This window comes from Dermacentor silvarum, chromosome 4 (genome assembly GCF_013339745.2).
Source record: "Dermacentor silvarum isolate Dsil-2018 chromosome 4, BIME_Dsil_1.4, whole genome shotgun sequence".
Lineage (NCBI taxonomy): Eukaryota > Metazoa > Arthropoda > Arachnida > Ixodida > Ixodidae > Dermacentor > Dermacentor silvarum.
This window is the reverse complement of record NC_051157.2, coordinates 31,487,796-31,512,096: the sequence shown is the minus strand read 5'-3', so window position 1 is coordinate 31,512,096 and position 24,301 is coordinate 31,487,796. Positions and strand designations below refer to the sequence as shown.

Here is a 24,301-nt window from a genome sequence, read left to right as displayed (position 1 = left end):
ACTGTGACCATGTCTAAAACGATTAATTATTTTCCTTTATAGTGTTTCCTTAATAGTCAACGCACAACACAGTTTGCCGGGCCGCAAGTGCGGCGAGTCGGTCTCTTCTCTGTGCGACGACACCCACCTTCGCGTATCTTCCTCCGACCGTCGGCCGCTTTCTTTAGTGCGTACGGCCGATCTTCCGGGTGATTTGAGTGACGGTGGATCCCGAGGCCTAAGCAAACGCTACCCCCCCCCCCCCTCCTTCCCCTTCGATCTTCATCCCCGCGCTCTTAAAACACAAACGAGATCCGCTCCATCCGTCTTCCTCGGACCGTCACTCCGTCCGCGTACGTGACTTGGATGAGCGAAAACACCCGCGCCGAATGGAGAAGGTAACCGCCCGGATCTCCTGCTGCTGCTCCTTGCCTTGCGTGTTTTCCTTCTTTTTTTTTTTTTTTTTGCTAGCTTGCCTTTCTTCTTTTCATCGATGAGTTTTTCTCGTAGTCAGAGCTGGGAAACGCAGTCGCGATTGGCTTTAGAACATTATGCCGCTTTTGATTCGCAGTTGATTTGATCGAAACAATGGCGACGGAAGAATTGATTGACTGAAGCAATGATATCATTTGTAAAGTATGGCTCTTTGTTCTAATACGAGGTAGGGGGAAGAGAAGAAGATTTCTTGAAGAGGAAAGCGCGCTGGCGATTAGCATAGATATATACTATATATGCCACTGTAAGAGGCCGGACTTCCTGGCAAAAGTAGGCGGTGGTTGCTTTAAAAACGTTATGAAAACATATTTGCTTTCTTTTTCTGATTGAGATGAGCATGCCTACAAGTTTTATTATTTCACATCTGTATTCTTCTTCTGTATGTCTTACTATAATTACGGATTTCTTGTTGCTATTCAGTTTCACATTTCGCCTTATATATCTTTGTCCATATTTCTTACATAAGTTATCTGTGTGAACGTCAGTGATTGGAGCGCCTCCTTTGTTACATATATGCCTGTGTCTTTTTTTGTGTGTGTGTTTTTTTCGCTCGCTCTCTCTCTCTTTGCACTCTCTCCAACCCCTTTATCCCCCACCCCAGTGTAGGGTAGCAAACCGGAAACTGACTTCTGGTTAACCTCCCTGCCTTTCCTCTCTCGCTTGCTCTCTCTCTATCATGTTGGACAAACTGTGATGTTCTTGTTTAACAAAAGTATAATGTTCTACATATTTAATGCGTTTCTGTTTCTAATCTATGGCTATTCACTGTTGAGCAATGTACGGGATGCAGGGCCTACGTCGAGCAGGTCACTCATCTGCCTTTGGCTTTTCCGTCCAAGACCTTCACTGTGTCTCAAACAAAGCCAAATAAATAAATAAATAAATAAATAAATAAATAAATAAATAAATAAATAAATAAATAAATAAATAAATAAATAAATAAATAAATAAATAAATAAATAAATAAATAAATAAGTGATAGCTCGGCCCCTCTTCCTGGTCTGAGATGCCTTCTGTCAGACACCATTTCATGCGCTAGACCATGGCCACTCTCGAGGTGGCGTGACCTGAGAATGCCAGATGAGGTTAGGATAGGAATTTGGGCATGTTGGCTCTGAATCTTTAGGACAACGAAGATGACTACACAGATAAACCGACATATGCAAGGGTCTTGTTGTGTGTGTTGGTCTATCTGTGCGTCGCCGTCGTTATCGCGTCCTTTGCCAATAAGATCTAGATCACGTGTTTGGCTGTGTATGTCATGTGTTGCGTACACAAGTGGTCAGGTGTGGTTAAGAGCATGTCTGTTTCGGCTGCTGTCGAAGTGTTGATTGGTTGGGCTGGGGTCCCCGCGAGAAAGAAACAGGCGTCACAGCCAGTTTTCTTTCCGCTGGTTTCAGCTCCAGCAAATCAGCGGCGGCCGAAATGGACAGTCACTGGGTGAACACTTACCTCAGTACTCTCCCCTTCCCCCCCTCCTCCTTTTCTCCTCGGCTGTGGGGCAGAGGGTGGGGGAGGGGTATAGGGGAGTAAAAGTATTGGGTGAAAGGATATATACTATAATAAGGTCTTGTGACTGAAGAATAAAACTTGTCTGATGCGTTCGCGCCGCTGCAATCAGCCATGTATTATATTGGACTGGATGCTACCTATCACTGTGTCTCTAATTAATCTGTAGCATTATTATACTGGAACGTTTGAAGGCATGGCGTTTCTTTGGGGCTTGTGTTGAGGGAAAAAGAGAGAGAGAGAAGGGATAAGAGAGAGGGAGGGAGGTTATTCAGGCTGAGCCCGGTTGGCTATCCTGCACTGGGAAAGGAGGAAAGGGGACTGAAAGAGGAGAAAACGACCGTTCACAGTATGCACGGACACACACACACACACACACACACACAGAGTGACACACGCAAGGAACGATGAAAGCAAAATAAACACAGATGGATTAACCAGGTAATAGATAATTTTAGAAATAGCGCAACCAAATGTTTTTGCGAATACCCAAAGCGTGGGCCCACGCCCTTCTTGCGTTCTTTTGTAAACCTTCTCGAGTTCTTTTTTGTATGCCTTTTTGAGTTCTTTTGTACGCCCGGCGGTTTTCGTCCCCTAAATTTGGTTGCGCCTAACCTAAACTCCCTGATATCTTCGGTTGGCTACCATGTACTGGAGAGAGGGAGCGTGGGTATGAAAGTTGATAGGAAAGAAAAGAAGTACCGTAGGTGTATGGATGGACAATCGAAGACTGTGCGGGCAATATCCAAGAAAACAGGCAATATGGAATTATAAAGCAAGGCTGAAAACCTAGAAGCGAGCAGTGCTGTATAGAGGGCGTCTTTATTGTGCGGTCGCTTCAGTGGTACGATACGGAATGAACGCTGATCGATGCCAGACACCACGAGAAGCGCTTGAGAGACCATTCAAGAGAACTACTTTCTATACATAAATGCCTGCCGCAGGTGCGACGTTACAGTCCTATATGCGCAGAGAGGGAACCGCTGAACTTTGATTGTTGATGTTTCTCGCAAACAGAAGCAGTGTTCTTCCTCTTTAGAAATTGTTCCCTATATTTTTTGTCTAGCTCTGTACTGAAAAAAGGAAGCTTCCTCTCTTTTTTCCCCCCTCCCCAATAAAAAATATATGCTGGCGCATGGAAAAGCGTTAACGCGCAGTTCTGGAGTGTTCTATCATTCGGATCTGGCATAGAACAACAAATGCAATTTTAGTTGCAGTCGGAGACCCATCGTTCGTCCGCGGGCGTCGACATTTAAGCAGAAGCATCGTGGTGTGAAAAAAAAAGAAAAAAAGAAAGAACGAATGATTATATAAAAAAGCAGGAAGGAAAGAGAGATTGAAAAGAAGGTAGGAAGAAATGGATAAATATTATTATTATATTCTGGGGTTTTACGGGACAATGCCACAATTTGGTTGTGAAGCCCATGGTTGTGGGGAGCTCCGGATTAATTTTGACCATTTGGGGTTCTTTAACGGCCGCATCGTCATGAAGAAAGAATGAAAGAAGGAACTAAAGAAGGAAGGAAGTCGGCACGACTAACACAGCACTTGCACCGGAGTGCAATGCGAGAATAAATACGCAAACATTCAAGCGAGCATGCAGGATACAGAGCGCGCGAAAAAGACTCTGGTCTTGTTGGCCGTCTACATTGCGGCCAGCAGGGCTGCGGCTGCAGCAGCCATGGAGGACGGCGTTCTCGCCTCCCCTTCGTGGGTCTTCGTGTTGTCGTCCCCCAAGGTTTCGGGGCGCGGCTGTCTTCTCAAGTAGGAGCGCAGGCTGAGCGTGCGGCGGTGGGACGGCGTTGCCTCCGCTGGCGTATCGATCTGGAAGAGCCCAATGTTTCCGAGAGGGGGTCAACCTGCCGCCGCCGGGGTACCGTACGCGCTGGCTCTCCGATCGCGGTCGCAGGCCCCGTCCGTGGCCGACGACGAATAAGCGACACCTTTGTCACTGCAATGCCGACCACTGGCTGCCCAGTTACTCGAGTGTATGTAGGCACGAGGCTGGCTGCATTGTTGCATGCCTGCTTCAGGTAGAAGATAAAAAGAAAAAATCGGGCCCGTATTTTGCGCCATCAGATAAGGAATGGCATACCATACCATACCATTCACGAAAAGCTTCTTACGCTGTAGGTCTTCGTAAAAGCATATTCCGGCGAATAATGTCGACAGACATATTTATTAGCGAAGGCGGTGGGCTTATGGCCATCAGCACCTGAGAACAAAAATCTTTGTGGATTTGGCCTCGGAATTGTCGACCAAAGTTTGAGCAGTATCTAGCGATACCTATCGCAATTCTGGAGGACTGCCGTTTGTGAACTGGACCAAAGTTTCTGAACCACGGGATCGGCGAGAACATCAAATTTTCGAGCAGTTTGTGCTCTAGTAGTCATTAAAACCTCACAACAATATATGCTGTTCGCCTATATACTAGTGCATATAATGGCTGTACGAGTACCAGGCTGCGGAAATACTAAGCTTTTTCTCAGATCCTGCGGTTCAAAAACTTTCGACGGCGACTATACGTTGTTGTCGATTACAGACTGCCAAGAGCGCCTTGTAAATGCGTTTAAAGAATCTCCTAACCTATATATATATATATAGGTTAGGTTTCAGTGTTTCAGTGAACACTTTCAAAATTATACAGTATATATATATATATATATATATATATATATATATATATATATATGTGTGTGTGTGTGTGTGTGTGTGTGTGTGTGTGTGTGTGTGTGTGTGTGTGTGTGTGTGTGTGTGTGTGTGTGTGTGTGTGTGTGTGTGTGTGTGTGTGTGGGTGGGTGGGTGTGCGTGTGTAAATACATATGAATAAAATTGTCCGACGGCCGGTTTCGAACAAAGGGCCTCTAGCACGGAATCCCGATACTCCAACCATTATGCCACAGACGCTTGCCTCAGTAGGCGGAATAGAATATCCTTAAGAATTTCCAGCATGCAACAGACGTTGCGTAGCTTCCCGGGCGCTGTTTCTTCTACCCAGAAGAAGTTGTAATGCATGCTGCGTCACGCCAATATGTTTCACCCGCGTACAGTTACAACACCGTTCGAGTTGTCTTCGTTGTTGTTGCCCATCCAACTCGTGGCTCACACGCACTATGGGGGACTGGCCAAGAAATGGGTGAATTATTTCAAGTTATAACCGCAAAAAAAAAAAAAAAAAACTACTTGCAGGATTGCTGTAGAGCAAGTGCTACTTAAAGGTGAAATTACATGTTAAAATGAAAGCAGTAATAGTATGAAGAGTTAATAATCATTCATTGAAAAGCCACACACACAAAAAACAAAAAGAGGAAGACATACAAATTTAACAGGGCCATTCGGGTGGACTCAATAAGAAATTCCAAGACTGCGGAGCTAGCATCCTTGTGGTTTAATCCCTGAGTAGAAAGACGCCCCAAACAAAAGAGTCCAAGAGCAACGATAAATCTTGCTCGCAGTTAATGCTTCGCCCTTCGAGCGACACTGCTACTTTCTTTGTCAACAGGTGCTTTGTTATTATTATTTTTTTTTTCATCTGGTTCACTCACAGTGTCAAATGCACTGCCTCCAGGAGTGGTCTACTGCCGGAAGCATTTTCAATTCTAAGTCCGCCTGCAGCACTCAGCACTCCTCCTCCTCCATCTTCACTCGATCAGTACCCCACGGACATGCATGTAACGACCTATACTTTTTCACTGACAGTCCACGCTGGCGTATCTTTGTCTGCGTTTAGCGTTTGCTCTTCGATTCCGTCGTAAATTACGTTTGTTGACCAAAATAAAAGTGTGGAACACAAGCATTAACTGATCACTCTATATTATGACTATGAGGGGATTCATAGTTAAATGCTCATAAGGCGTACGTAAAGAAACACTGCTTAACAGCGTTGCTTCTCCAGTATAGGCACTATACTATGTATACCGGCTATATGTCTACTGATTGCGTTGACGACAGACGACGACGCGCTGCCGACGACTCTCGTCCAATCCAAGTCATTAGCCGACAACAGCTATCGCCGTAAAAAAAAAAAAAAAAAAAAAAAAAGCCCTTCTAGGAAAGAGGTCATACACTGGTCTCACCAATCACTGTCATTGCCTGTGACAGAGAGCGAATTTACTTAGAGAAAGGCAGAGACGTCGGTTCCAAGTAAAAGAGAAGCGGCAACTGGGCAAGTTTGGTACATGTTTTTTTTTTATTTATTTCTTTTTTTGTGTGGATGTGTGCGTGTTCTCATTATCAGGCGTACCATATCGCATGTTTCTTCAGTAGATTAGATATTGCATTTGAATCTTTCAATCAACAAAACTTCCTTCCAATCGATGAAATAATTATGCTTGTTCTCTAATAGAACAGCGAAAAAATAACTCCGCTGCGTTTTTTTTTTTTTTTTTTTTTTTTTTTTTTTTTTTTTTTTTTTTTAGACGAGCTACACGACTACTATGATGTTTACGAAAATGACCTGTTGTTGGTGTGCAAGAAATGGTGGCCACCACGTCTCTAGTCTTTTAGACCTCCCGCAGCACAACAAAAGCATCATGACGTTCGAGATAGGTTTTTATTACCTATTCGAGGGAGCCGTCGCTGTGGCGCGGAGAGACGGGGGTAGGGGTGGAGGATGAGAAGGAGGAGGGGAGGTGTATAATGTAAACACCACCTACAAACTGTTGTGCTATACACAGTGCAGAGAAGCTCGCGGATGCAAGAGAGGAAAGGGCAACAAGTCTCGTCCATGTCCTGGCTGCCTCCGCGTCCGCGTTCTCGCAGCCGTTTTCTTTCTTTCTTTTTTTGTAAACATGCATTCCCAACATGCCACAGCTGTCGAGAAAGAGCCGTGAGGTTAGCAAAGCATCGCCTACTCTTCCTTCTTCTAAGCATTGCTAAAATGCGAAGGACGGGCTCGAAATATGGTGGAAATACCGAACACGTATGTACGTTTGTTTACAGCATTTAAAGATAGAAACTGGAACGAGTGAACGATGACGAAAGAGCAACGCTGCACTGTGGGAGACGGGGACCGGTCGGAAATCGTAACCACAAGTTAAAGCAATACAGAGGCTGCACTCCGCGGACACGTGGGAGTTTCTTGACGCCCACGACAGCTCCGTCAGCCGCGGGATCCTTCCGTGTTTGTCCCATTTCCTATACAAATGATGCTGATGTCCACGCACGCTTGCAGCCTCAGTTCTTCCACATATTACGCGGTCTGCGATGGCTTAAATATGAAGGGATTAAAATAGACTGGGGATAAGAGGCAGAAGCTTATAGGGCACCATGTTTTCGTTTCTGCACTTGGTGGTATACACTTCCACTTTCGCGTATAGCATACGTCGAGATAGAGAGAGAGAGAAGAAAGATTCGAAAAGCAGCAAACAACCGTTTGGCGATCCTGCATTCAATGTAAATGATACAGGTTAAACAAACACACAAAAAAATTTTGATATAAGGCGTAGAGGAACAACGATTGGAGAGAAGGAACTGTCTTCAGACACATGGCGGAACTATACGAAACGTACTCTGGATTCGTCAGTGCGCAGACGCCACATATACGGCGTGCTACCGGCCATTGGAATCAGTTAGGACGGTCGGAATTCGTTGACATCATGCCAATGCTCTGTGGCCGTCTTGCATATGGGGCCGAGCCGTCGCCGATAATTTGAGCAGGCTCCGTGAATAACATTATGCTTAATGGGAGTGGGCGGTGATAGTGGCACGTAATGGCGAATTCATCCAGACGACCTAGGTCTGCTGTGCCATGGCAAATGTTGCGTTCGTTCCTGGGTGTGTGTCTGTGTGTGTGTGCGTGCGTGTCAGAACATGTTGCGTTTCATCTGCGCGCCGTTTGGTCATAAACTTAGTCGAAATTCATATTTTAATACCGCGTTTGCGTTTGGCATCTTTCTTCCTTGGTAATTTTATTGTAGACTTCAGCGCACACAATCGACGAGACTCCGAAAGAAAGGAACACATGGACAGTGATTTTGCCTATGTGCTCTTGTCCTTTGGGGTCTGTTGAATTGTGCACGCTGTATTCTGCAAGAAAATTCATCCGTACCAACTCGCCCAACTTCCCGTGCTACTCTCTGGTTACTCTGGATTAAACGTGGAGAGGCGAACTTCCTATACCATGGATCTCGCATTCAAGACGACGGTGTACACGAGAAAACTTTCTTGAAAGCAGAATTGTCTTGCCTTTTCAGAGCGATATTTCGTTCGTAATTGCGCTGCGTGCTTTACTATATACATATGAGCTTGCCAGACTGAGGTGGGCTACGCCAGTGTACGTGAGAGAAAACGATAGCATAAAGGAAGCAGTGAAAGTGGGTGCGGCCGAAGTGAATTCTTTTCTCTTTTTTATTCTTTTCCCCGCAATGCTGCACATCATCATCATCATCATCATCATCATCATCATCATCATCATCATCATCATCATCATCATCATATGTAGTGTCTAGTGCGGGACAAAGCCTTCTTCCAGCAATCTCCAATTACCACGGTACTCCGTCAGCTGATTCCCATCCTAGTCCCTGCAAATTCCATACGATACATACGCGACTCATACGAAACAAACTCAAACGCTGAGCTAGGCTCAATGAGCGTGTGAGCGAGTCTCACGTGCGTAAGAACCCACGTACTAAACGCTCATCGCGCTCTTTACCCGACTATAGTGTAAATCAAGATTCTACTGACGCCAGACATCCCGTTCGCCTCGCTGCTGCATCGCCAAGCTCGTGTCTCCCGTCTACACTCGTGGTCACGAGCTTCTCATGCCGGAGGCAAACCACCAACCCCAGTCCCCTCAATCTCTCTCTCTCCTTGTTTCAGGGAGAGACCGCCCCGTTAATATGCATTACGCTGGAGGCAGTATCAACGCCGGGTACCTCCCCTCACCGCCGACCGGGGGGAGGGACACCACCAGGCGCGTCAGAGCCGCAGCCAACATCACGAGCATCGATGGTGGCGGGCGGCTGCTGCTGGGCACTCGGGGAAGGAGGAGGGAGGGAGGGAGGCCATGCGAGTGTGCGTGGGGAGCGGTCCGCCGGAGCCGCGCGCCGGACGCATTTATTATGCGCTCGGGCGACACGCCGCCGGGCTCAGAGGATTCTCCCCCCTCTCTTGTTCTTGCCGCTCTCGATGTTTCTGCTGCTTTGGCGCTTTTCGTGCCTGCCATGCCTGGGCAAGTCCGGCCGGCGCTCCTCGCGTGCATGGTGGCCGTATCAACCGCGAGAGACGCGCCCGCGAGGGAAATTCTGGCTGCCCACGCTTCCTCCTCGCCTCGTTTCCAGCCTCCCGTTCTCCCCGCGTGTCGTTTTATGCGTGTACTGTTGTTGTGCGGTGTTGTCATCTCTGTTTTACCTACTTGTATACGTGCGTCCGGTACTCCTTTTTTTTTTTGTGTTATCTCTGTTCCTTGTGCGTGAGTTGAAATATGAGTGCCGAGTACAGGCTTGGAGGTTTCACCGAGGACGGAGGACTAATTTACGGACCCGAACGGTGTTTTGCGTTTCTTTTCTCTTTCTTTCCTTGATCTTTCTTTCTTTCTTGCGATAGCGATGCGTGGTGGATCTAACAGTTGTAGAGCTGTTCCTTAAAAAGCGATAGAGCAACCAAGCATGAGCCTTAATTACGACATTGACCACTCGTTTCCTGCACGCCAGTCACTAAGCTGTATAGGCTGAGAGGAGGCCGTAGTGACATTTGGTTCGCAGAAAGAGTTTCAGCACTAATTTAGGGTGCTCACCTGCAACCCTTCTTAGTGCTCACTCGAGGAGAGACTATTCACACCGTCTAGGTTATGAGAAGGTTCGAGTGCTTTTCAAATGCATGGGCGTTTTAAAGCAGCCAGTGTATGCGCAATCACATGCCGAAATAGTTGTATTACACTCATCCTTCAGTCACTGCGTAGGAGGCTTCGACATCTTCTCAATCATCCACGCCGTACGATTGCGTTGCTTCTCATCGTAACACAACTGCGCGTTCAGGATAGCGTGGGAAACACTACGCAACCAATTTTGCTTCCTCGCGTATTCAAATAGCAGCTTAGACGTTTCCATACTATGTATACGCCCCGTCCCCTGTGTAAAATGGGCGACTCTGATTTGAAGAACTTCTATCGGGCTTGTTACGCTACCATGCAGGTTGGTCGCAGCTTTCTGAGACGTGGTGTTTTAATCTCTTCCCGCCGACGTCCGGATGCTCTCGGAGGAAATGTCGCGGCGCAATGTCATGTAAGCTTCTAACAATAGCCTAAATGATCTCTATATACGAATACTTTATCTGTCTGGCCGTAACTTATTTGACTGCAAACACGTATATTTCTTCAAGTAAACGAATCATATGCATTAAACTTTTTCTGTATCCCGTTAGCTGTGTTTCGTGGCTCAAATACTGTTTCTCGCTGGCAAATAGAGTGGCTTTCGATGCAGCCTTACAAAACTCTTAAGTCAGTGCTAAGTTATAGTGTCAAAAGATAAGAATAAGAAAATAAAGTGAATGCGGTACTCTGCAGAATTTTTTCATAAAATGAGCGACAATTTATATAGTTTATGATTGTTCCCTTAGGCCTAGACCCCAAAGTTCAGCAATCTGTGGTTGTCCTATCCTAATGCAATGGTGCCAGATTAAACTATAAGCACTCCAAAATGATTGCATTATTTCTTTTGCCTGTGGAACTAAGCGTATAATGCGAAAAGCAGCAGTTAAAACGAAAAAGTCAAGGGTCAATTCTCTTAGTTGCACCGTACCCAACGCTTTTTCTTTAACCTTCTAAAACAGTGAGACCCTTGCTATAAAGTAAATCGCCCATATGAGAGTAAAGAAAAAAAAAGAAAAAAAAGAAAAATCAACATCACCACGAATTAGAAAGCTGTTGCTTCGCCACACGAGACCGAAGTTGTTATTTGCGGAGAAAACAAACGACACTTTTCTTTTTTGCGCTGACTCATCAAAACAAAGTTCTCTGCTCGACCCGTTCCTTTCTCCGTCATCGCTTAGCTGTTAGGGACAAGGCTGCGTCCCCTGCGGCCTGCCCATTTCACTGGTACCCGGCACACGGCACAACTTTCGCGTACGCTGCAAGAAAAGCGAAGTACAAGCAAACAGTCAGGGGGACAAGCAAGAAAGAAAAACTGAAAACAGAGCAGGTCAAAGCACGCACAATCGAGCTCAGCTTTCTATTTTTGCGCTTTCGGCCTGCGCAGCTCTGCTACAGTCCGTCCGAAGCGAGGACAGAACAGCAAGAGATGATGGCGAAAAGTGTTCTGAAAGAAGAGAAGAAGGCCGCTATCGACAGCCCGGTGACAAAGAGGCAATGAGTTTGAGCAGGCGCGCAGCTTCGGAGGCAAGAAAAGCGAGAAGCCAACGGATGAGAGGAGGGAGTGGAAGAGGACGAGGCCCAGAAACGGCCTGAGACGAAGTGTCGACAGTCGGCAAGCCAACCAGCCAGCCAGCCTTCCATCGGCCCGAACCGCTGCGCAGTGCAGTAGAACGCTGCGCGGGAAGATGAAAAACAGCTAAACGAAGCGGGATCTATGGTCTCTCAACCAACTTTGACGATGAGAGAACAAGAGAAAGGAGACGCCGCTGAAAGAACAGCGGGAGGAGGAGCGGCACTTTGAGGGCGCGGGCTTCGCTCTGTGTTACTGCTACGCCGTGCTGTGTGTGTGCAGCCGCAGTTGAAAGAGAGACCGAGGTAAAGAGAAGGAGACGAGAGAGGAACGGGATGGTGTTGCTTAGAAAGGAGTCTTCACAAAAGAAACAGGCCGTGAGGAGGTGATCAAAGCCTGAGGTTTTTGGCTGCGTTTCCTTTTGTTATCTGTTTTTTTTTTTTTTTTCGTGCTGCTGTACGTCCTCTGACGGAGTCCCTGCTCGGCCTCCTTTTCCCTTTTGTTCTGGGGGTCATCCCCGAAGCTAAACGGGCGCGCCCCTGTCTGTGAAAGACGGCAAGGCGCCGGGCGAAGAGTGAAGCCAGGAGTTGGGGGGAAAAGGGGAGGGGTGTAGCGGAGCTGATCCAATTACCGTAATTGCATTAGCACTAATTAGAGTTCCGTCAATACGACGAAGGACCGGTTTCCGACCCGGCCTTTTCTCCTTTCTCTCCCTCTCTCCCCATTTTCCTTCTTCTCCCAGCTCCGGTCTCTGCTTCCCGCAACTTCCCTAGGGAAGAAAGACACCGAGTATAGCGCGCGAAGGAAGCCGGCAAGCGTGGCTTTTTTCGGAAAGCAAGGATTGTGCGTCGCAGGAGCAAAACGACGACGAGTCCCGCGGTGGCGCATTTCACGGGCGGCAGAGGAACACCTCTCCCCATTTTCCCTCCTGCATGATATGCACGCGACAGAAAGGTGGTGCAGCGTCGGGCTCAGCAAAGACGGGGTCGGAGGCAGGTACGCGTGCACACAGCCTCGGGGAATCTCTCCCCGGCGTCACACCATTCACCGCCCCGAAAAAAGGGTGCCTTGTCTTTGCCGCCGCCGTCGTCGTCAACGTTGGCTGGCGCAGCGTTCTTCGTGAGCCAATAGCTGCGGTGCGGAGAAAGCTTGGAAGTTCTCGCCCTGCGGTTGAGTTGCTCAGCGACCGCGCTGCAGGAACTCTTATTCGGATATGCGAGTCTGCTGGAGAGGAAAGTTAGGCTGCTTGACGTGTTGGCATGCAGGGTTGGGTGTTTACGCGCGCCCTCGCGCTGTTTAGATCGAACAGCGGCAGCGAAGTTTGGCACCTACGTCTGCGTGGTGCTTTCCTCTTGCGAATAAATCTGCTTGGCTTCCCTTATGACTAACTATAACAAGTTTTGTCTAGAAAGCAATGAACACCTGCCACTCGTGCGCACATATATAGGGTGGCCCAGCTAACGTTAGCCACGCTGTTCAACGAAGAAAAAAAGGAGGAAAAGAGCGAGAAAAAAAGGATTAAGGAGAACAATGTGCAAGATACAATTTTAAGACTTGCGGTGTTCGGTTGTCAGATGTATGACGTCCGAGCACCGTATGTCTTATTATCATTGTATCTTGCACAGGGTATTTTTTTTTTCATTTTCTTTTTCGTTGAACAACTTGACTGATGTCATCTGGGACACACCGTATACAGCGGGAGCTAACAAAATGAACATGGCGCACTGTTTTGGTATATAGCATACTACCAGTTTGGATAATATTCTTTTTAAGTGAAATGACAATACCGCTTTGTAAAGGTCTCACCTAATTGTAATCTGTGCACATACCACGTACGACTACTGCTTATGTATTGCACTGCGTGCATTCTTGTGTGTGTGTGGATAACCACTCTTCTCTGTAATGATCAAGGGGCTCTGAGAATTAATTAATTAATTAATTAATTAATTGACTGCATTGAAAACTTGGCAACCGGTCGCCGACTGAAGACATTCTACTGGAACCGTAGCCAGGCTTTAAGTCTGTGTAATTGAAAATTGATAGCTTTCACGTGACGTCACGCACCCACGTTATCACCATGTCGGTGCACCAACATGGCGACTACGAGCACTTCAGTCCAATCCATCTTATTGAAAGCTTTCACGTGACGTTACGGACCCAGCTTATCGTCGTGTCGGTGCACCTACATGGCGGCTACAATGACGTCAGTGCGAGCCATCTATACAACCATGGATTATCTAATTCCTGAGTAGCAGCGCTCTTGACTATAGCAACTGCGATGGGTCCACTTGTCACACGCATGCCTTTAATTATAGCGTTCGACTCGCTCTCGTCATCTCGACCCTTTCGTTGCCTTCTTTCTCCACTTACCCGAGTGCAGATAGCAAGTCAAGCGGGGTCAACCTCAAGCTCGTTTCACTGTCCCTTAAACAAAATTCACGTCTTTCTATCTTCAATGACGTCACGTGTAATCAGGTTCCGGCAGAGTGATCGACTATGCCCCTTTTTCCTCTATTTGTATATGCATGTATTTCATTCTGTAAACGTAATAAAAATGATTATTAGAACTCTCATAACTGTAAATAAATAAATAAATAAATAAATAAATAAATAAATAAATAAATAAATAAATAAATAAATAAATAAATAAATAAAAGTGCAGACGCCGTTTCCTGCGGAAATCATTTTAAGCAAAGCTTTCGTTTCCAAAGAACCCTGTTCTTGTCTTATAAGAGAATTTGCAAGGAGCACATGACCGAATTTGGCACATTTTCACTGGGAAACGCCTCGCTCAACATACCATTACATAACACGACGAACATGGGGATCAGACACGAGACAACGAAGGAGTGATGACGAGGGCATGGCGACTGCATGACGAATATACGCCATAGTGACAAACGGATGGCACGATGACGGAACGGCGGTGGGAGGGGAGGGAGGACGCAAGCCAATAGTGTATAGTATATAGGCGACGTTCTCGAAGTCTGTCATGTAGGCTCGTTGACCGTAAGAACTTGAGTAGCGCAGCCGAGCTTTCTGCGAGTTCCCATGGGAGCGCTGAGATAGAACGTTCTACTCAGATAGCGGACCATTGTCCCGTCGTTCGATCAAGCACTGTATACGCGTCTCTTGTCTGTTGAGTGCGGGCGAGTACAGATATAGATATCGTATTACGTAGACTGGGCCGCTGGTCGCAGGGCAGAAATAGCTAACTAGAACTTCGCGACGGGAAGAGTCACGCAACACGATATCGCGTGTTTCGAGCAGGCGAGTGTTATACGAGTAAATGCGCAGGACGGCACGTGCTTGAAATGCAAAGACCAGTAAGACTAAACACGGATATATATATAGCAACAGCAGGAACGGCGCTAAGAATAAGAAATGCCATAGATAGCATCGCAGCATGGTTGGAATGCACACATATTTTGTTGCAACAAATATTTAGTGCTCTGAAGGTGAGGAAATATTTATTTGGTGGTATTGGAAACGTTGTCACGTTTCAGTGCGGGCTTTTTGGTATCATTTGCTTGTCAGATATGCACGCACGCACACGCGCATATTTGTTATTTATTGAAAGGCATCAGTCATTCCTTGTATGCGTGCATTGCACTTGCTTCATAGTAGTATAATAAACGTTTTCTACTACTACTAGGCAGCAAGTGCAATGCATGCAGACAAGGAATGACTGGTGCCTTTGAATAAATGACAAATGTGATGGAATCTTTAAGGCATATTGTTCAATGTGCCCACCAAAATGCAAATCCATCAAATCCTTCACAATTTTGGGGCATAGGAACCACAATAACCGAAATAACATAAGTCTATTAATGTACTCACTCAGCTTACGCCGGCATTTTACTATAATTTATCGATTCCTGAATTAGGGTTCAAAAAAAAAGTCACGAGGCCGGCTTTATTTACTATTAATATTTTAGCCGTACTTTGCTTAAATTTTACTTTCTTTCTCCCATGAATGCGCGTTCTATTTCATGATCGAGTGCTTTACTTCGTAGCAGTGCCACCATCGGCCGCCCGTTGCGTCCGCTGACAGAGATGACGATCGGTAGCAGAGCGTGAGCATCGAGAATGATCCATCTGTAGCCGGGCCAAGACGACAGCACGCTGCTCGGCTATATATAATCAGCCGCAACTGGTAATCCCTGCTAACATTAAAGGTAGATGATCTGCACTAGCCGGCCGTCTACATCTTATCCAACTCGGACCTCCTTGATATATATATAGCGCCGAGTCGCAGTGCACGTCGACAAAGGACAGAAAGAAATAACTCGCGGAGACAGTGCTCAGTGGCGTGCACTGCTGGGTGTAGAGTGTCCATGAATCACGCACAATGGCTTTAGCGCAGACCCGCACACTCCCTTACTGTTGGCACAGTTGGCGGGAAACTTTGCTGCGAGCAAGCAAGGCGCCACAAAGAGTGCTTCTGGGCGCCCCGGCGCTCGCGCGCGCTGATGGTCATATATAGTATGCAGAGGTGGCGCGCGCACTCGGGAAGTGCACACGGCGCAAGAATGCCCGCCAACGCTGCCGCGAAGCGGCAGCGGCGAGCAGTTCTCTCTCTGCGGGCGTTGGACACACTCAAGTCCGCTTGTCCCCTGTCGCTCGCATGCCGGTGCGCGGCGCACAACAGTCTGCGGACTCTCGGAGAGAGCTCGGTTAATTAGATTTGGCGCCGAAAGAAAAAAAAAAAACAAAACTAGCGCGCTTTCTCCGCAGTGCGCGTTTGCAGCGGGCCCGCGCAAAAGCTTTTCGGGAGTTGCGCGCGCGCGCACACGCATATACACACGCCGTCGGTCTCGCCTTCGCCAGACCCGAAATACTCGCTGTCAACGGCACTTATCTCGCGCTTGGGCCACCCCTTCCCCAACCTCTTTCCTTACCCTTCCCGTTTGCACACGGCTCGCCTTGCTCGTGGCGTTAATCCTTTGGGAGACGCGCGCTGCGTGCTGCAGAAGCGCCACCCTTGGAGCAATTCGCGAAGGCGGTATGTTATAGACTGCGTGCGTGACAGCTTTAGTTGCGCTCTAGAGACGAGGCAGCGTGTGAGGAAAGTTTGGCTGCGCTTGAAAAAAAAAAAAAAGTTCCGGCGACTTCCTTTGTTCCTCTTGTCTAGCGTATGCCTCAGTTGAGCGAAAGCGTCAGGAAGACGTCTCAGTTCTCGCCGTGGTGTCTTTGCAGATGTCGCATGCGAAAACGGTAATTTTCTACGTGAGTGAGAAGTTTAAAACATGTAAACATATAATAAAGATAAAAGTGAAGATCTGTAGTACAATATTTACAAGATGTGGCGAAAAAAAAAAGTTTTACGCTATGGACGTCCGATTTCTTCAACATTCAAGCACCCTTGTTTTTGCTTCTGGTGTATACGTATCAGTGAAGCAACCTCCGAATGGCTTATTCAGACTTCGAATTTAGGTGGTTGCCTACCCGCCTGTGAAAAGTAAGTGACCCAAACAGAGGCCACTGTTCAGGCGTATGCAGCCCACCTATATACTTTACAGCCTCACAATATGCCTTAATTTTGAAGGAGCGAGAGATGAGAGAGGAGAAGGATAAATGAAACGCAGGAAGGTTAACCAGGAACTGAACCAGGTTGGCTACCCTGGACTGGGGGAAGAGGAAAAGGGAGGAAAATAATCATTGCTGCATTTGATCTATGAACGACGGTCACTGCTGCTCACAAACTTCATCAACAGCGCTGCCTAAAGCCTTGTGTGACCGCTGAAGTTTGGCACTGGACTTGATCAATGCGGGTCATTTCAATAAAAATAAATGGTGTGTGAATTCTCGCTATCTCTAAGTTATTGTTATTGATTAAATCATCACAGAAAAAAAAACGAAAACAAGCACAAATATTGTGTCTTACCCTGTGTGTATACAGTGTAGCTGTCAAGTTTTCTCACTGCTCGTAATCCTCCGGGTTTACTCAGTGATGAAGGCGTTGGGCTGCTGAGCACGAGGTCCCGGGTTCAATTGCAGGACATGACCGCAGAAACATTCGTGTACAGAAACGCTCATGTACCTTGCTTTGGGTGCGCGTTAAAGAAAAAGAAAAAAAAAACTCCAGATGGTTAAGATTAGTACAGAGCCCTTCACCACGGGTGTCCTTCACAGCCCACAGTGCAGCAGCCTTGGGGCGTTAATTAAACTCCCCAATTTAGTTTTAATTTACTCTTGGTAATTATGATTTCTGACACTTAAGCCTACCTGAGGTTTAAGCTTACTTTGATACCTCGTCTTTCACTTCTCCTGTCCGTCCATATCTGTTTGTCCAACAACATAATTAAGTCCTTCATAATGTTAACATTAGCAACAAGATCTTTATAATGATGCTCATGTAGCTTGACCGTATCATTGCACCTTTACGTTTTTTTTTTTTTTTGATATCCTCATCTCTCCGAAGAAACAGTGACCTTAATTGTTACGAAATATAGTTCGTCAGTCTATATAGGAAGTCTATATACATTCATCTGTAACGGCTATAGACTATATGTGTACATCCCCCCTACTGAATAATGAACACAATAAGCTCATTTAAGCTACCCAGTGGTCTGTCGCCCCCGTGCGTTCGGAAGTGAATCAGACAGGAGCGTCTCCAGGCATGATGCGTTGTTTTATTTCCGTTTCGGAAGTATATACATGTATATGGAAGGGGAGCCGGATGCAAGGCGCATGCCCGGCTGCCGCATGTCAATTCAGCTGACGTAGCCGTGATAGCATATGCCATTAGCATTTTATTGTTGTTTTACATGCTTATGGCCGTACGCTTCGATTCATCTGTTGGTTGTCATTACGCAAATAAATGAAAGAAAAAAAACACATAGGGATCCAGAATAGTTTATAGACAGTACTTTGTCAATCTATTCTCAAATTAGTTGGTTAACGGTAAACACAATATGGATATACTATATAAAATATAAAATGAATTCTGAAACTGAAAACTTGCGTGCTACCTTGCTAATTTCCTTCATTTTATTATTTAAATAGATAGAGAACGTGCGCAGTATTTTTAAATGTGCTCGCGCTCTTGACTGCATGCAGTGTTTTTCAGAGGTTTCCTTGTGCTCTTTGTTTTTTCTTTTTAATTTTTGGCCGGTTCCACTTAAAGGTGTGAAAAATTTTATTAATAAAAATGTATTACTAAAACATTTATTCACCTGCTGTTTGTAAGTTATAAATTGTGCGCAAGGAAAACTAACGGAGGGAGAGTTGTCGACAGACAGTAAATTTGTCTCAACCGAACATAATGTCCGGCCGACGCCATTCTCAGCAATTCGTGACTTTCTAATCAATGGGTACATTATGCAGTCTCTTTGAAAGTCGATCGATCAGGATTGTGTTCTTAATCAGACTTTTTGTACACTCATGTGAACTTGCACGAAAGGCTTCTGTTTTCTTTGGTGGAATGTACTGTAACGTCTTACGTGTAGTGGTTTCTCTTATTTTTCGCTGTGTGCGAGGCTCTTTCTCTCTCTCTTTCACGTAGTTACTCTGTAGGTAGTGACTGTTCTGTTAACGAACACTGGCACGACATTAACGTGTTGCCGATATATAACGCTCAAAAATATATATCTTGATGATGGCCGGACCCCGGCCGAAACGTCAGTAAAGTCCTGTTATGTTTTTCCTACGTGCTTCTATTTTTTTAACTACTTCTGGGCCGGCTCCTGTTATTCTTTACTTCCCTGATATATATATATATATATATATATATATATATATATATATATATAACACAGCAGCTTTATTCCTCCTCTATCTTTCCTTTCTACCTTTGTTTCATTGATCTTTTTTTTTGTCTTCTTTAGTCGCTGCAGTATATTTTAATCCGAATGGCATTCATTGCATTGTCAGACATGTACTTTTCGGTTAGCTAACTTAACCAAAGATGTAAGCCGATCCCGAAGGTAGTGCCGTCTAAAAAGGTGGGCCGTTCTCGTGGCTATGTGCCACTGGAGATGCGCGTACTTCGGGGCGGCGCTCCTAGATGGCGCCGCGTGTCCAGAGAGAAGCGCGAGATGGGAGCCCGCCTGAAGCGCGTACGCCTCACGAATGACGCGTTTCGGCTGTTCGCATACTTGGATAGTCATCTTTTTATGTTTGGGATAGCCGGCAGGCCTTCCGTGGCCTATTTTTATCAGGATGTCACCACTTAACCAACAACTTAAAGAGGCGGTATATTCCATTCGTGGCGCAGGTGTGGTTCCAGAACCGGAGAGCCAAGTTCCGCAAGCAGGAGAGGCTCAACCAGCAGAAGCAGTCGGCGTCCTCCTCGTCGTCGGGGTCGGACGCCGGCCTCACCACGTCGCCCATAAGCACCACGGCAGACTCGACGACGCACACCTCGAGCGCCAAGGACTCCAAGGACGTCAAGGTCATGCTCCAGTCCCAAGACGTCAAGCACCTCAACGGTGAGCCGGGTGTTCTCATCACGTCGAAGCCTAGCGAAGAGACACTAAAACGCAATATCAAGTTAGAGTATAAAGTGAAACACTAAACCAATTTTGGCTGATAACGCATTCTGTCAAAATACTATATTGTTAATTTAGCAGTAAGGGGTAAAATGAAGGCGAAACTTCCACATTTCTTTCTTAAATTATTTCGTCCAAGACTCCGCCGCCGGTACGTCACTATGATGTCACAAATTCCAATTACTGTCTCGTATTGTAGACCAAAAAATTAACTAGGCTTGAGCAGACGCCATCGTAATTCATGTCGTCACAACAAGCTGTGTTTTGGTTTCTCTCTTTTCTGGCTTACAAACCCTCCTATCACGATAAATGTGGCTTATTTAGTATTCCGTAAGGGTAACTTACTAATACGAGTAGTTTTCGCTTTAGCGTCCTTTTAAGCTTGTATTTGTAATTTACGCTTCTGCAATGCCAAAGCGGTTACTCTTACCTTGAGCGAAGGGGACTGGGCAAGCAAGAAAAGACGGAAGTTACTGAAAAGACGGAAGTGACGTCAATCTGAAGTTACCGCGCCAGCTTTCTGTGACGCCATGCATTTTGACGGTGTCTTCTCGCGTATTCGTAGCTCAGTAAAGCCGAAAATTGGGCAACTTCAGTTATTTGTGTTCCGTCTTTGTAAGCTGCCGCCCTCAGTCTTCCTCACAGTTAACCGCTTTTTGACTTTAATGTGAATTTTGAACCGAAGACACAACCGCAGAAGCGTTGAGAACTTTTTTTTTCTGCGCTGGAACAACCCAAGTGTGAAAAAAAAAACTGCTTCGAAGTATGTGACGTCGCACTAACGTACTGACTCTGAGGCTTGGACACGTAATACAAGAACAGGGATATTTGGCCTTCATTCGCTCCTCTAGTAATCAATGTTTTTTTCCGCTAGATGAGTGATAATATAGTCGCGTATTGATGCTTTATGAGGTTAAATTAATTTATATTATGAGTTTTACTGTAATTTTAACTAGATTGCCTTTCGTACTGCGTGTTAAGCAAACTGAACTGCGCACCTACTAAAGAGTGGCAGCAAGGAAATTCGCTCGGAGATAAACATCGCTCATAAATATAGTAACGCGGCCCTAAGTACGAGACAATTCGTACTATATTCGGGTTATGAATGCCCATAAAATTACATAACATGATGAGAAGTAACTTCCCCGGCAGGGCTCTGTTGTGCCGAACAAAGCAAGCGGTGCACACGATGTAACAAGACAGATAGAAATAAGAGAGAAGCATATATATCCGTTTCCTACCTAACTCGACCAGTCGTCTGCGCTGTTCGCCGCGTTCAAGGAAAACCAGCCGTTCCAGCCATGGCCTCCGAGATCGGGGCAATCGTGCAACATGTGTCAAGGCGTGAATATGCATGGCTGAGTGTTTTTGAATTGTAAGCTTAGACTGGCAACTAAGAAGAAAACGCCTCAGTTTCATCGTACAAAATGCGCAAAATTCGCTGCCTCCTCGCCGGAGTCCATTAATTCTTCTTACGAAGAAGCTCGGCTGTTTTCCTGACTTGTCTCGTATGTCCGACGCGAGAACAAATAAAGAAATAAAGAAGGCTTGCGCGGCCAGGAAGCGTCCCCAAGGCGCGTCGGACCGTTCGAACGAGGGCCAGACCATGAAATGTTCAAGAAACCGACCAGTCCCGGAGTACACTGCGTCAGCGTCGCCTCTCCTCTTGCGAAACAGCTTCCCGAGCGAGCCTGTGAGCATCCATCTCTCACGCGCCGGACTCCAAAAGCGGTGACGTCATGACTTCCAGCAAAATGTCGACATCGTCATCCCCCTACACAACCATCCGCCTGCCTACGAAACAGCCAGCGAGCTTGGGAGGAGCGGCGTCCAGCACTGCACGCTGTCCGTCGTCTGTTTCCATTAGTGTCGCGTCGGACACGCGAAAAAAATAAGAAAACAACAGCAATAAAAGAAGCAGCCGGGCAACGCAGCGAAGGAGAAGGAAGGCTCGGGCTCAGCAGAAGCGGACTGCGAAGCAACGAAGACGCATTCGCGAAAATAGGGAGAGCTGGGAGAGTCCAGGGACGAGGGGGGGGGGTGAAGAGAAATGGATGCGCGCAAGTGAAGGCACAGAGGGGCGGGCGGAAAGGAGCTCGCGGCGTCCATCTTGAGCGGGCCTTCTTTATGTCCGGTGGCCACCGGGCCTAATGGTCAAGTTGCGTCGTCTGTCTCCAGCCCACGCTCCTGCAGCCCTAGGGTTTTCACTTTCTCCATCTCTCTCTCGCCAGTTCTTTGGAGATGCGAGAGTAGGCACTTCTGGTGAAGTGCACCGAAGGCGATATGCGCGGTGCGCTCGTGGTGACGCCTCTGATCTCGTGATTAGCTTAAGAGCGAAGCCGTCCGTCCTGCACTCTCGCGGGCGACGCTGTTTGGTGTCGTGTCCGAGGAAGCGGCTGCGAGTTACCTGCTATGCGCTGATTGAAGAGGTGTCCTGCCGGAATAACAATAGCGGTATCTGCGGGCCAGACGATGCTCTTCGCCTGTGCTTGGCTATTGCGTTACTTACTATACGCTATATTAGGCTTGTCGTTATGGGGGAACATTCGCTGTTGCATTTTATTATCGTCGTTTTCGTCTTCATTGCCGCCGCCACCACCACCACGTTATAAGACGCTAAGACAATTACATTAAAGTTAAAATAAAGGTAGCACGCCACTTTCTAGGAACATTGTTAACAGTGACTGCCAGTAACAACACGTGTACTTTACGTCCGCTTATGTAATGCGTAAAGTATGAAGCCCTAAGGAAAGCAAGTGAAATGGCAGAAAAGGAATAGGAAGGGGAGAAAAAATAACAGAACAGAGAAAGCGAAAACAAATGGTTGATCCCTCTTTCGGTCATAACACGAAAGTGAAACGTGTATTCTAAGAAGCAGTGGCACCTTTGTTGCACATTCGCAAATACAAGTCTTTATATATGCACAATGTTTTATTAAGCACAATCTCGCTCGAAGGGCGTAGAAATGACAGCGATAGCAAGCATGCAAGGCCTGTGCTGCTGCGAAGCGTATACGCGTACAGCACCCCAGAGGCTACCAGACGTCGTAGGTCTATACGATGCAACGGTGAGTGCTAATGTGGCGTAACTGTATCAATAGATCTTCAGCAGCATCGCGCGCGCCCATTTACACGTTCAAAGATTAGCAGATGCGCGGGAACAGCGTGAGCCGCCGCGGCGCCACCAAGCGGTGACGGTTGTCGGAGACCACCTTCGAGAAAATGCCAGGAACGCTCCATTAATGCCGTCGTTCGTAGGCGCTAACCAAGTTAGACCGCAAGGCACTTCCAAGCACTGCCGTCTTTACTACCCTTATAAGTGTCCAGGCTGCCGACCTTGTTTTCTATGGAATTACTCAGTGATAAAACAAATGACACCTAAATATTCTCATTGCAGCAAACATGCGTCATCAAGAACACAATTCCTTTGATAAAGCAAACCTTTCTAACCTGTCTATGCCTACTTTCCAAACCATTAGGTAGGCACAAAACGGCAGAGTATCGGCATCTAGCGGATTTGCGTGATGGCGATTGCGTGACGTACGTACATGGGGCTAATTTTCGCTGAAGACCGGCAGAGGAAAATTCTCGCACACATCCTGCTTCCCCTGTCGCTTTTACATGTGGCTTCACTGCAAGTTGATAGATGCAACAGAAAAGCGCGCTTTACAGAACGAAGGGTACGAGGAAAGAAATTGAAATATGATTGAAAAGTTGTTGCGGTTGGGCACTAGGGAGGTAGTGTTTGGGCACTCCTTTCCATTCTTTCTTGCCGGCACTTCCGATGCGTGCGTCTTCATCGTTTCTAAGCCAAATATGAGGGCAGCTCATCACTCTGCTGAAAGCCGAGAGAGTAACGAAACGAAGAATAAACGGTACGAAACCAATGGCAGATACAGGCAGAACTAGAAGCTGATAGAGGTTAAGGGGGTAGCCTCAGTAAGCTGTAACAGAAATGTGAATAACCACGGAATATCACAGTATAACAGCAGGCTATATTATTGTAATGAGGTGCGCCTCCACAAACACGCTCCTATTGTTGATTATTCCAAGTTGCGCTCTTCCATTTCTTATATCGATTATCGACAGAAAAATCGACTAGCAGAGGTCAGTTGCAATAACCGTGTTTGAAGCGTTTATGTTTGTGTTAGGGCGCATACAATCGCTGTCACTGCCATATAGATGGGCAACAGTGCTTAATTGGCGCAGAACTTGCCGAATGTACAAATAGATGTACAATTAACATTATCATTATTATTACTATTGTTGTTGTTGTTGTCGTCGTCGTCGTCGTTGTCATTGTCGTTTCTTTATCTCTCTTCTTCTTTCTTTATCGTCTCCTGCCTGCCTCCTCATCCCGGGGCTAAGCCGGTCCGCTACAGGGACCGGAGGGGGAAGAAAACTACATGCTTATTACCACACTTAACTTTCAGCCCACTAAGACTTA

The 24,301-nt window shown here is 46.6% G+C and overlaps 1 protein-coding gene across 2 annotated transcripts in view; it reads left to right on the top strand.

Moving 5' to 3' along the window:
- LOC119449715 (paired mesoderm homeobox protein 2A) overlaps nucleotides 1–24,301 on the top strand; it is an 80,393-nt gene that overhangs the window by 54,350 nt on the left and 1,742 nt on the right. For both annotated transcript variants that reach the window (XM_037712953.2, XM_037712952.2), the window contains exon 4: nucleotides 19,582–19,795. In XM_037712953.2, the coding sequence (XP_037568881.1) occupies nucleotides 19,582–19,795 (214 nt within the window). The remainder of the gene's footprint in view (nucleotides 1–19,581; nucleotides 19,796–24,301) is intronic.